At 42.3% G+C, this 13,257-nt stretch overlaps 1 protein-coding gene across 1 annotated transcript; it reads left to right on the forward strand.

Moving 5' to 3' along the window:
- Nucleotides 1-10,247: 10,247 nt before the first annotated feature.
- On the forward strand, nt 10,248-12,953 carry GCNT1 (glucosaminyl (N-acetyl) transferase 1). The gene is made up of 2 exons (XM_068423288.1): nt 10,248-10,315; nt 10,726-12,953. Exon 2 carries the CDS (start codon nt 10,863-10,865, stop codon nt 12,141-12,143), a length of 1,281 nt encoding a protein of 426 aa, XP_068279389.1. The 5' UTR covers nt 10,248-10,315; nt 10,726-10,862; the 3' UTR covers nt 12,144-12,953.
- The last annotated feature ends 304 nt before the right edge of the window (nt 12,954-13,257 follow it).

The raw sequence follows: 13,257 nt of genomic DNA on the forward strand, positions 1-13,257 counted from the left end.
TTCGTGGCCATAAGCGGCAGAGGAGTTGCCCCCGCTCCGTTCTACGTGGGTTTCAGCGTCACCGGCACTGCCCGGGGGAGCCTTCAGAAAAGACAAAAAAGGCTAAAGCAGAGCAGTTACAGAAGGGGCTGGCGACAGCTCGGCAGTGAGGGAGGGGGCGGGCGGGAGTGAGGAGAGGCAGGGGCGGGCCACGGCCAGCGGTGCTCGGCGCCGCGGAGCGACGGGCCGGGCAGGGCCGGGCCGGTGGGTGGGTGTGTGTTACCGGAGGAGGCGGTAGGCCGGGCGGGGGGTGGCAGCCGAGCGCCGCTCCGCGCCGCGCAGGCAGGCAACGTGCGGCTCCGCGCGGTCGGGGCGCCTCCCGCCGCGCCGCCACGCATCGATCCGCGCCGCGCCGGGCGGGAGCGGCCCCGGGCCCCAGGTGGGTGCGCCGGGCGGGCCGGGAGCAGCTCGGGCCGGGCGGTGAGCGCCGCTCTGCCCGGGGGCCTCCTCCGTGCCCTGCGAGGCGGCGCGGTGCGGTGCTCGTCCGGCGGCCGCGGGACCGCCGGGCAGGTGCCGCACTGGAGGGCAGGGGAGGCGCAGCTGCTGTGCCTCTCTGCTCCTTCTCTCCTTTCTGCTCCTCTTTACTTTCTTTCCCTCTTTCCTTTCTTCCTATCTTCTTTTTTCTTTCTTTTTTCTTTCTCTCTCTTTCTTTCTTTCTTTTTCTTTCCCTTTCTTTTATTCCCATCTTTCTTTTCCCTTTTTCCCCCTTTTCCCTTTTTTCCCCGTTCCCTTGCCTTTCTTTTCTTCCCCTCTTTCTTTTCCCTTTTTTCCCTTTCCCTTTTTTCCCCCCTTCCCTTGCCTCTCCTCACCTTTTTACATCCCCCCTTTCTTTTTCTTCCCTTTCTTTGTCTTCCTTTTTTTTTCCTTCTCTCCTCTCTCCCTCTTTTTCTTTTTTTCTCCCCCTTTCTGTTTGTCTTCCCTTCCTCCCTTTCCCGCTGCAGTGCATGCAGGGGAGCCATGGGCAGGCTGTTGGCCTCGGTGGTGCTGGGTCGGTGTGAAATCTGTTAGCAAGCACAGGCTTCAGGGGACATCTGATGCTCGTGAGGTATGGCAGTCCAGGGGTGTGGCTTTTTTTTCTTTTTTTCTCTGTTGAACTTGCTAGAACTGGGAAAACCCTGAAGAAGCCTCCTTTTTTCCGAACGGCAAAGCTGTTGAGAAGGTTGTAAATAGTTTTCTGTGACCCAGGTTGGGTGGGAGGACTCAGAAGCCTGACAGGAGGCTCAGTTTTGCTCTGGCACTTTGCCTCCTTTCAGTGTTGCTCAGAAAAGTAGATTTCTTTGTGGGAAAGAGGAGGAGTGGCAGCAGGAGGGAGTAGCCGTTTTGGAGCCTGCAATTTTGAATTTCTTTTTTAATGGGGTATGAGGTGGGCGACCTCAGAGCTGGCAAGAGTGACAGAGTCAGAAATTGTAGTAAGAGGGGACAAATCTAGCATTGCAGTCTATCTACTTCAACTTCAAAATTCTTGTGAAAAATAATGCAGTACTTGTAGCTCAAGTTGGAGCTCAGTTACAATGGTACATTGCTTTTGAAAGTAGGTGTATACAAAGGAAAATACTTTTTATTTTCTCTCCTCTGTGATTCTCTACTTCATGTATAGTAAACATCAGTTACCAGCATCATGTCTTTCCCATGAATCTGAATTGTGTGGGGTAATGCTTCTTTCCTGAGGCCAGAAGAGCCAAAAGTTGCTTAAAAAACCCTATGAATACCTTTGCCAAGTCTGTTCTCTTTTTTTCTAACTTAAACGAAATGCACTGGGGAACATACAAGCTGAAGATTTACAGTCTGCTGTACTGAGAATATTGTAATTTACTGAGCAAAATCTTGCTCTCCAAATATGTTGCCACAGTGGAAAACCCACTGCTAGTCTTATGAAAAGATTTCATTTTGTTTTTCTAATAATGTCCTCCTGGTTTTCCTTTGGATTCCAACATAATCCAAAAGTTCTCCACTTACTTTGGTTCATAAGCTTTTGAAACTTGAAAACCCCTAACTTTATCAGCCTAGAATTCTGTCTTAGGAAAGGTGAAAACAGGTAGTTCCACAGGAATGTAACAGGGCCAACTAGTACAACTGAAATAACTTGTGCTATTAGGTTTACTTCATAGCTCCAGGGAAACCACTTGCACTGTGAAGCATAATTATATGCCGGGTAATCATGGCACTAGTAGGGAAGCTTAATAAAACAAAGAGAAACCTCATCATGTCTGAGAAAACTGATAGGTTATCTAAGAATGCTGCTTGCACCCACCAGACAAGAACATTGTAGATCATAAGCAAAATGTGTGTTTGGTGACTGTGTTACCGAAATGTTCCCAGGTGTGGATTCTCCTATCATAATGACAGATATTATGTTTAATGAGATTTTAAAGCCTCATTTTTTTCATCTTTTTGAGGGGTGGAATGACTAGGCTGTTCTTGTACTGAAAAATCCTGTAAAGAAGGGAACGACGTGGCAGTTCTCAGCCAGTATAAAGTTTCTGTGATGACAATTAGTTACCCATTGCTGATGTCATATACAGCACTATATAATATGAGGGGGAGGGGGGTTGTCTGTCTTTTTGTGTGTTTTGCAATGGAACCTATTTTCCAGGTAGTATCTTCTCCTTGGACAATAAAAAGTTGTAATTCTGGGCTGTATTTTTATGTGCAGTTGTCTTGCAGGTCAGATTAAACTCATCTCACCTGAAGTGAACAGTAAAAAAACAAAAAATGGTATAGTACCTCTTAAGCTGTAGATTAAAAGCAGGAAGTATTATTTTATTGACTCTATTGACAATAGACTTCAACCTGTGCACCTAAGCAGGATGCTGATCCTTGGTAGTCCTGTAACTACAAGAGACATCTGTTCTTTTCAGAGGAGATTATTGCCGCATGTACTGTTTGTCCTTTAGCTCAATGATGAACTGTAACTGTAGGCATGGCTTTAAAATATTGGCTTCTATATAGGGCTAAAGAAAGTCTCCTCAGAATAATATTTTAAATGTTGTGCTTGAAGAGGGATCCAAGTACTCAGAAATTTGACAGCCTCTTCCTTCCCCGGTGAGATTTAGTTGTGGATATTACCTTTCCTGTAACAGTCTGCCAGTGTGTCCGTTCTGAAGTACAGCATTGTCACAAGGTAGCAATTAGCAAAATTCTGTAGGTGGGTGCAAGGAGTGCAGCGACTGCTCTGTTCCTGGTGCAATTATGGTTCCTACTTTAGAATAATGTGAAAAAAAAATAGATATGTATTTTACTTTGAAGTAGCCAATGTGTGCAAATTATCTTGATGAACACAAGGCCATTGTACTGGGTGTTAAATTGGACAGTACTGGGTGTTAAATTGGACAACATTATTTTAAAGGATTTGTGGCTTTTTGTTTTGGGATTTGTGAGTGTACTTACAGTGTTAGTTACCTTGAGGTGAAATACCTTTTTGTCAGTACTGAGAGTCACAGACTTCTTGAGGTAGGAACTGAATGACTTCGCCGTAACAGCTTTACTTTCCTTAGCTGAAATTTCTTATTGTTCTAGCTCTGCCTGTGGGAATTCTAAGGACGGACATGAACACAAATGGGAATCAGGCTTTGAAGTGTTCTGAGGAAAATTTACTTGATACAGTAGTACAAGAGAGTACTAGAAAGGCTACAAAAACTTATATTTTTTCAATGCCATTTTACACACTGAGTGTATGTTCATGTGGGTTTTACTCATTTTTTAAAAGAGAAAGATTTTAGTGTGTCAGATTTCTGACACTGGAACATAGGATCTCAGAATAACCCAGGGGTTTGAATTTATTTTCCTACTTTTTTTTTTTTCCCCTGAAAAACAGCTATCTACTTTTAGTTACTCTCACTGTTTAATCTCCGTGTAGTGGTAGGTGTAGCAGTACTAGTAATTTATGGAGTTTTGTTTAAAGCTGCCTTCTAAGCTAACAAGGGACTAGAAATATGTTATTTTTTTCTATAAAAAGGAAGTGTCTTTTTTATTATTTTTTTTTTAAGGCCCTCTGAAGGAAAAGCCCTGCTCTTGCAGAGTGGTGTCAGTGAGCAGGCAACTGCACCCACGTGGAACCCTGCTACTGCCTCTGCATGACTTTCAGAATTAAGGTCTTAGTCCCATAAAGTCTGATGGTAACCCAAATACTCAGTTTATGACCAATTCTCATTTTCAGTAAGACTGAAGACTATGTAGCGGAACAATCATGAGTACTTTCATTCAGCTACAGGCCTATTTACTTTCAAGATTGTGCTCCTTGATATCATGGAAATGCTGAGTAAATGTGACTCCGCTTTGTGTCTGGCTGTGCAGTCTGTCTTTGTGTTTATGGATGTTTGTGTTCATGCAAGCTGCTTACGGCTTTAAAAATCACTTCCTCATCAGAACGAATGCATAACTGAACCTGAATGGAAGCAGATTAAGTGTAATAACTGCTTGCAGGACACGTATGCTTTGAAGCATCGTAGATATGCCCTGGTAAAACTCAAGAACTTGCCAGCAAATCCACCCTTAGTGGAGGGCCTTCTTCTGAAGTGTTCAGCAAAAGTTATGTATCTTAGGTGGGATTTGTGAATGAGGAGAGAAAACAGCAAGGATCTGGTCAACACCGGCTCACTTACTATTCTTGGGGGTAGCTGAAGTTTCCTTTTATCTTTCCTGCCCCCCGAGGCAAGAAAAGGGAGAAATAAGTCAGTTCTGACTCTCACTCCCCACCCATTAAAACGATTACTTGTCTCCTGGCCCATCCCAGCTACTACTTCGGAGGTGGGTGTACTCAGCACTACATTTTCCACTTGGCTTTTCTTTAGTACATTTTTGTGAAAACAAAAATCTCAGGTTGTCATGAATGGATGTAGGATATTGGTGCAGCTGCAGTTGTCAAATACCTCTTGTAAAGCTTTCGTTAGACGCTAATGTGTCTGTGGACATAAAATAAAGGTCTGTGCAATGTTCATATTGCTGGGTCCTCTCCACAGTAGCTGTATGCTAAAAGTCACCAAAGCAACTACAAGGGAGCAAACATCACCATCTGCTTCCTCTGGTATTTGTTAGAGGAAGCAGAATAGAAGGAAAAATCAAGGGAAAGAGCTGGGTACACGTTAGTTCAGCAGCCCACAAGGCTGAGAGAGTCATGACACCAGAACATTACAGCTAAGCCTGCGAGATCTATCAGATCTTCCCTGCTCTTGTTATAACTGGTTTTGACCTCCTGACAGCCTCTGTGATGCTACGTAACTCTAAGCTCTTTCCTGCCTTTGTATCAGTCTTTCGCAAGATTTACAGGCTGCTGAAATACCCCAAAGTACTTTCTTGCCCTCTGCCTACCCCCTTCTGAACTTCTGATGCTCATACTGGCCCATGGTATACTTTGGAGGCTACAGTGCTTCCTTTTGGATGCTGAATCCGTGTTTGACATCTTGCCTCAATAGTTTTTACATTGATGTGAGAAAAGACTGAAGTGCCAAAATAAAAGACACCAGATTTTTTTTATTCCTGTGCCACCAGCCCCTAATGATTTTAATCTTATCATGAGGTGGGTCTGGGTACCATTTCACAGCAAGCCCTAACTGCTTTTTCCAAGGAAAAAATATGCTTAGCGTAAAAATGTATGGTAATTGCTTAAATACAAAAAATATCTACTTAGTTTGCAGTTTCACTCTGCTCTCTAAACTACTTCAGACAGGACAGAGGAGGGCCATGTGTTTTATGTGAGCAGGCACAAGGGAGGCCCTGCGATGCCCGAGGACCAGGAAACCTATTTTCCCAATCCTGACGCTGTAACTCAGGCAAAATCAATAGCCCCAGAGAGCGGTGCCACCCCAGTGGAACACTGATGAGAGGCTGCCATTGCTTTTAACCTCATTTGGGAAAAGACACATTTCTCACTGAGCTGTATCAGTCCAAAGAAGAACCTGAAACCCAGAGGCCGCGTTTGCTGGTCTGCGGCGCAGTGAGCAGAGATTTCCCAGGCACCGCAGGGCCGGGGGCTCCCCATGCGCGTCTGGCAGGGCAGCGACTGGCAGCCAGGCCCGGGGACGGGGACAGTCTGAGGCTGGGCTGGGACTTGGGCCCAGCTTGTCAGGGCCCATGGCCAGGCTGTGGGGGCTGGAAACCAACTCTGCCATAGCATCACTGGGGCATGGGCAGACAGCCCCGGGAGGCTGAAGTGGGTCATGGGGGAGCTCAGAGGGGACTGGTTGGAGCCTTATAATAAAAAGGCTTATTAGTGCCCTTGGTGCCCTGCCGGCAGCCATGAGAGCTGACTGCAGAGAGCTCCCCAGAGGCCAGCGGGTTGGATCTGCCGTCGTACCCCTCCTGGCGCGACATGTGGCCAGCAGAGATGGGAGCAGGGCTGCTCCTTCCACCAGCAGCACATCCTGATGCTGCACCAGTCAACTGCAGTGGAAGAGCTCTGCTGCGCCGACGGCCAAAGGCTGGTTTCCATGTTCCTGGGCTGAGGCAGGCAGGCATCCTCCATCAGGGCTGGCGTAGCAGTGCTCTGCTGGCTCTGCACCCTTGCAGACATCCTCCTTCTCAGGACCAGCCCCGTGGTGTGGATATAAGGATCCCTGCTAATGGCACTGCCATTACATGCTGCAGCTCCAGTCCAGCCTGCCTGTATAAAACCTCCCATGCGAACTTTGGTCTTCCTCCGAGCTGTGGTATAATCTTTTAAAAGTGTTTTGTTTGTTTTTTTCTCTGAAGACTTAGGTTTCTTGTGGGATTTTCTGTTTGTTTTTAAGGATGGGTGAAGCCAAACTTATCTAAAATCTCATGCTGAGCTGGGCTCGGAGCGTGCTGCTCCCTCCTGTCCATGGCCACAGCCTTTCTTTGATGAAGGTTGTTCCCCTTTGGCATAAGTAGTCTATTGCTGACTCGTTTCAGTCAGTACCATGGGTCAGATCAATAATTTAGCATGTAGGGTTAACACAAGCTTATATAGTAACCAGGTAAAGACATTGTTAACAAAAACAGCAGTTTTACAGTAGCATCTTTATAGTAACATTGAAGTTAAATCAGAACCTGCGTTTTACCAAGACATCTCCCAAACTGCCAGGTAATGAGTACTTGTTTCACAGATGAATAAACTAGGAAGCAGGTGATCCAGGTGATTTGCTCTCTGACATAGAAGAGGTGCCAGAAATGGAGATTTAAACTAGGTATAGTAATCCTTTTCATAGGGTGTATTTAAACAGAGAAGACTAGCATCTAGTAGAAATCAAGTTGAAATCATCTGGGTTTTGTGTCTAGTCATACCATACTGTTTGTGTACAGCAATGAAGAATAATTTTGGTAGGAGAGAGGGAAGTGGGCAGCTAACTCAACCTTTGTACTCCAAATACCAGCAACTGCTCTTAAGTTTCCGCTTTTAATGACTACTGCATGAGAAGCACAGGCTCTGACTTGAGGAGGAGGCAGTAAAAGAAGGAAGCGGGTCAAGTACGTAACTTCTGCAACTGAACTTAGGTTGAGAGCAAGACCAAGGCTGCAGCATAAAGTATTTTATCTGTGGCTGCGCAAACCTCCCTCCTGCTCTCATGCAGCATGAGTGATGCCTCTGACACCGCGTTCTCTAGTGTGCACTCTAAAGCTACACAGAGCTTGAGAAGAAGATGTTAAAAGCTTTACTGAATGTTATAAAACAAAAAACAGGTATATTATTAGATGAAAGGTACCAAATCTTTCCTTCTCCTGTAAAGGTCAGCTTTTGTGAAGAATGGGATATGATCAAATTTTAGGACTTTTTAGAAAAGGAATCGCAAGCATAAACAAATAGTAATTTGTTGTTCAGACTGTTCAGAGGAAGCAGCGTGTCAGTGAGAAATTTGACTGTGGGGAAAAGCCTCCACCTAAAGATAAGAGCCATGTTAACTTGTAAATGTTTGCAGATCTCCCATTTTGGTGTAATGGAAATGTAGGGTCTGATTATTCTGAGCTCAAAACAATACAGGAATTGCACCCAGCTGGTATACAAGGCCTTTCTGAAAGAGATTCTTTATCCTCCTTTCAACTAAGTTTTATCAGGATCAGGAAGGACTTCTTAGCAAGCTTTATTCTTTGGAAATTGTAGAAGATGAAGACCACAATGGTGACTGAGGCTCTGTCTCCCTGCATTGTAAAGAACAGGGAGGGGGTGGCAATCCTCTTGAAGTGTGTGTTACTCCACAATGTAGTGCTCTTATAAAAACTGAGAATAGGATAAAATAGTACGGCTAACTCTTATCCTAAAGAATGAAGGACTCCAGCTTCAGTCAGCTAAAGCTTCACAAATATAAGTGTGCTTGAAGTACATTTTAAGTTCTAGAGAAGTCTTCCTTTCTAAGTTGGTAGGCAGAAAACAGTAATTTAAGGGCAATCAGTATCACAAGCTTCATCCTATGGAAATATATACTCGATAGAGATTATGGAGACTATCACATAGCCAGTATACTTTTGTTAATTTCATATGTGATGGATATTATTTTCATTGGATCAGATCTACTAGTCAAAACTAGCAGGACATCAAATAAGCAAGCACGTGGTAAGTTAAGTTATAAAGCATGTTAAAACTTGCTCTAAATTATGTCACTTGTTTGATGCCACGTTGCAAACTAGAAGTGGGAATTGTGGAATTTCCCTTTTAAATTTTTTTTTTAATTCAAATTCGAAGTGTGAGACCTGATACTTAAAAGATACCTCTCTGTTTTTAGCTGTAATTGCACACGAGTTCACCTGGCTACTTACCTTAAGGGCTAAAATTTTAGTTCTTCCAGTTTGACTTCACTAGATACCTAAAACGGACTTGGAACAAATGTCCACCTTCCTAAGATAAATTAGAAATGCAGGATAAAATATTTACAGGTGTAACTCTGAAAACAAAGTACACGTTATAGAAAATAAGATGTTTATATAATGCTGTTAGTCACAAATAGTTTGTGGTCTCTGCCTGCTGGTGGCTTGAATTACAAAATATTTGGTTATAGTACTTCCTTAAAATACTGCTGATCCTTATAGCTGTGCTAGACATTTGTGCAGTGATCTGCGCCTTCCCCCCGCCACCTACAACACGTGGATCAATTCCCCCAGTCAGTTTGCAATGCTGTGGGTGTAGTGGTGGACCCAATGTGTAGTGAGTGCATCCTGGTGGCAGCATTACTACTAAAAAAACTCTGTGATGCCAGGCCTCAATTTCTTATGTGCACCTGTTCTGAGATTTCATAGAAATTTGCAAATAGCAGGTTAAAAGCCACAGTTTGAGAATTAAAAGCTAAAATGCTACTGGGGTAGCTTAAAGAAAAGAGGGGGAAAAAAGCGAAATCTTGCGCTGAACAGCCTACAGCAAAACTCAGAAGTGGACACAGCGCATACTTCTTGAACAAATTTTCTTACCAGTTTTTTTGGGTGGCAGTTATTCTTAGAGCTGTTGAGAAAGTTATTCAGAGGCACTAAATTTTTCTTGAAAGTAGTAAAAATGAAAGGAGCTGTGTCTCTCAAATACTTCAATATTTCATTAACCTTTTAACTTGTAGATTAAAATTTTGGAAGACATTTTTTATAAACTGTATTGGCTTTTGCAGTTAGAGGTTTGGTTTGAAATTCAAACCTCCATTGCATTATTAGGCAAGGACATTTGGGTGGCAATCTAAGTTGTTTAAGGATATCCTGTTCTTGATCAATTTACCTGCATGAGGTAGTACTTACAAAAAAAGACACCCAGTTCTGTAATCCAGTTCTAGACTGCAGTTTTCTCAACAGCTACAGCTGTAGCAGCTGCATAACTGTGAAGTGGTCCCTTCACAGAGTATTGAAACGGAAAAAAAAGATGCTCAAGGGGAAACAGGACTAACAAACAAGAATGATGCAGTGCCTGTGAAATAAAGATGAAAATAAGATTGGCTTATTATAAATCTTGTTGCAACTCAGCCTTGCAGTGTATTTCTACATAAAAGCAATTGCTGAATCATAAGGACAAGTGTATTTAAACGATGGTAACACAGTACTGCTGCCCTCTTAAATTTGTGCATTTGCAGCGACTTAACACCAACCAGCCTTAGAGATAGGCCATGAGTATTGCCTTTTACCTTAAAAAGGTATTTCAGCAATTCAGTCACAGCTGTTCTTACAACTCTGAAAGCTGATGAGCTATCTGTACTAATTTATTTCTTCCCTTCTCATCAGCTCTTTCCTGATGGTATTTTTAAGCTCATCTGCAGGATGTTGAAGAAACTGTAGCTCACATAAAAATCTTGAAAGGCTTCAGGGACTGCTTTCCCCATGAGAGGATAAAGCATTACTAGCATCCAGGAAGTGTGTGGTAAGTTGCAATTATAATGAAATCTATGTCACTGCTGAAGTGAGTATAAAACATTCTTGTCAAACTCTGAAGTGTGAATTAACATCAAATACTTGCGTCTCAGTAATGTATCTGACTTACTAGCTTTATTTTGTCAGATGCAGCTGAATCAGCTCTGTTTTCTTACTAAACTTCGATTTGTAGTGTTAGTACTATGGAAATAGTTTCTCACGAAAATTATCTGCCTCTCACAGTCTTTTTCTAGAAAAACAGACTACTTTTGTTCATTAATTTTTAATTTGCAACAGAATATTTTTGGCTGAACTATTCACCTTTTTATTGTCACTAAATAACAATGTAATTACTAACCAGTAATTTTTTAAAGAAACCTTTTAGTCTTTTAATGACAGTCATATTTCATTTTATTTTAGGATTTTTCCTTCTGTCTCACTGACAAACTCACCAAATTCCAGAGAAACACAAACTGTTTTTTCTGAAGTTGTTGAAGCTGATATGAGCAGAGTGGAGGGCATTTTTTTTAGCCCTGCAAAGCTACCTGGTATCTGAAATGCTGAAGAGGAAACTACGGTTTTGCCACAACTCGCGCTTCAGGCTTTTCTTGGGTCTAACTCTTATTTTGGTAATAATTTCCGTTTTGAAAGTTAACCAGAAACAAGACTTCCTAAATCAGAGACATTTAGAGCTGACAGGAGAAGATCCTATTGGCAATATTAACTGCACCAAGATTATAGAGGGGAATATAGAAGAAATTCAAAAGGTAAAGCTTGAGACGTTGTCAGTGTCGTTTAAAAAACGCCCCAGACTAACAGCAAATGATTATATTAACATGACAGCAGACTGTGCCTCCTTCACCAAGACTAGGAAATACATTATGGAACCTCTCAGCAGTGAAGAAGCAGAATTTCCAATTGCTTACTCAATAGTAGTTTATCACAAAATCGATATGCTTGATAGACTTCTAAGATCAATCTATGCCCCTCAGAATTTTTACTGCATTCATGTTGACAAAAAGTCTCCAGAATCTTTTTTTGCTGCTGTGAAAGGAATAGTCTCATGTTTTGATAATGTCTTTATTTCCAGCCAGTTAGAGAGTGTTGTATATGCTTCATGGAGCAGGGTGCAGGCAGACATTAACTGCATGAAAGATCTCTACAGAAGAAGTTCAAACTGGAAATACCTAATAAACCTCTGTGGCATGGACTTTCCTATAAAGACCAACCAGGAAATAGTAGAGAAATTAAAAGCCCTTAAAGGTGAAAACAGCTTGGAAACGGAAAAAATGCCTGTTTATAAAGAAGTAAGGTGGAAAAAACACCATGAGATTATTGATGGTAAAATAATGAACACAGGCATAGACAAACAACTACCACCTCTCAGTACTCCAATTTTTTCTGGTAGTGCCTATTTTGTAGTTAGCAGAAGATTTGTAGAATATGTGTTAGAAAGCAGCAAAATACTTAAGTTCATTGAATGGGCAAAAGATACTTACAGCCCAGATGAGTACCTGTGGGCAACGATTCAGAGAATCCCTGAAGTCCCGGGTGCAGTTTCTTCTAGTGACAAGTACGATGTTTCTGACATGAACGCACTGGCCAGGTTTGTCAAGTGGCAGTACTTTGAAGGTGACGTGTCCAAAGGTGCACCCTACCCACCATGCAGTGGAGTTCACGTTCGCTCTGTCTGTGTTTTTGGGGCAGGAGACCTGAACTGGATTCTACGAAACCACCACTTCTTTGCTAATAAGTTTGATACTGATGTTGACCCTTTTGCAGTGAAATGTTTGGAAGAGTATTTGCGACATAAAGCTTTGTATCTGCAAAAGAACTGAGATACTGCATGCTCCTATTATGAAACGTAGGTACAAATAGTACACACCTATGTACTTTAACATGTAACACTCATGGTGGTGATGCTGATGATGGGTATAACGTATCTCACCATGTTGGTATGGTGCTGATGACACCCTCCCTGCCTTGCCTGTGGACAAGGGGGAGAGAAGACATGTCTCAAGTGAAGATGGGGATGCCTTGTGTTGCACACTGAGGCTTGGAACTTTGGGTACAAATCAAAGACAGCAATTTTTGGAAGGCTAACTATTTGGGATATTTATTATCTAAAAGGTGTAATTAATGGACTTCCTTTGGCTAAATTATTTGTTTTAAGGCTTGGAAAACACATGTTGTGCGTGGTTATTCCTCATTTTTTTCCCATGAATGTAATGCTAGCTGTAAGGGAAAGATGAAGAGGGGGGAAAAAAGGCTGGGCTGCACACAGACTTCACACTGAGTACTGAAAGGTCTCAGGAAAGTAACATTAGAATTGATCTGAAAACGATACAAAAGGGAATATACCAAAGCCAGCTGTCATCATTTAACTGAAATCTGATTGCTGTAGTTCTGTAATATGTAATTCTTAATCCTCCTGAAAATTTCATCTTCAGCATGGAGTGTTAAGGACTTGTGTTTCAATTTTTGTAGCCAAATCTTGCTTTTGTACTCTTAAACCCCCCTGACAATGTGATATAAAGTTTATACACTAGTTTGTACTTATATCTTCTCAGGGAAACTTCAGTTTTGTGCCTGATGAGAGTTAGACTTGTAATTTTACACTTCTTATTGTATCAGGAGTCTTGCTTTTGGATCCAAAATGACTTGAGTTTCTCAAAAACTTAAAAGAACTGCGGTAGTGTCTAAATGTCACTGATGGAACTGCTGTTTTCTGCTTTCTGTCAAGCTCAACTTGCATTCCGGATTCTTTTGAGTATGCAAAAATAAACTTATTTTTCTAAATGATATCGCCTCTTCCTACAATTAAAGTCCTTCTAAAAGTACCACCAAAAAATCCTAATGATGAAGACCTAAAATATTTTTACTCTAGGTTGCATACTCAACTGCAGCTGAGACAAGTCCTGCCTTTCCTCTGTATGTTCATTCATTCATGTG

The sequence above is a fragment of the Nyctibius grandis genome, chromosome Z, assembly GCF_013368605.1.
Source record: "Nyctibius grandis isolate bNycGra1 chromosome Z, bNycGra1.pri, whole genome shotgun sequence".
Classification (NCBI taxonomy): domain Eukaryota; kingdom Metazoa; phylum Chordata; class Aves; order Nyctibiiformes; family Nyctibiidae; genus Nyctibius; species Nyctibius grandis.

Bases quoted from the DNA above. Each gene is read 5' to 3' on its own strand.
- GCNT1 (XM_068423288.1), top strand. From the start codon at position 10,863: ATGCTGAAGAGGAAACTACGGTTTTGCCACAACTCGCGCTTCAGGCTT.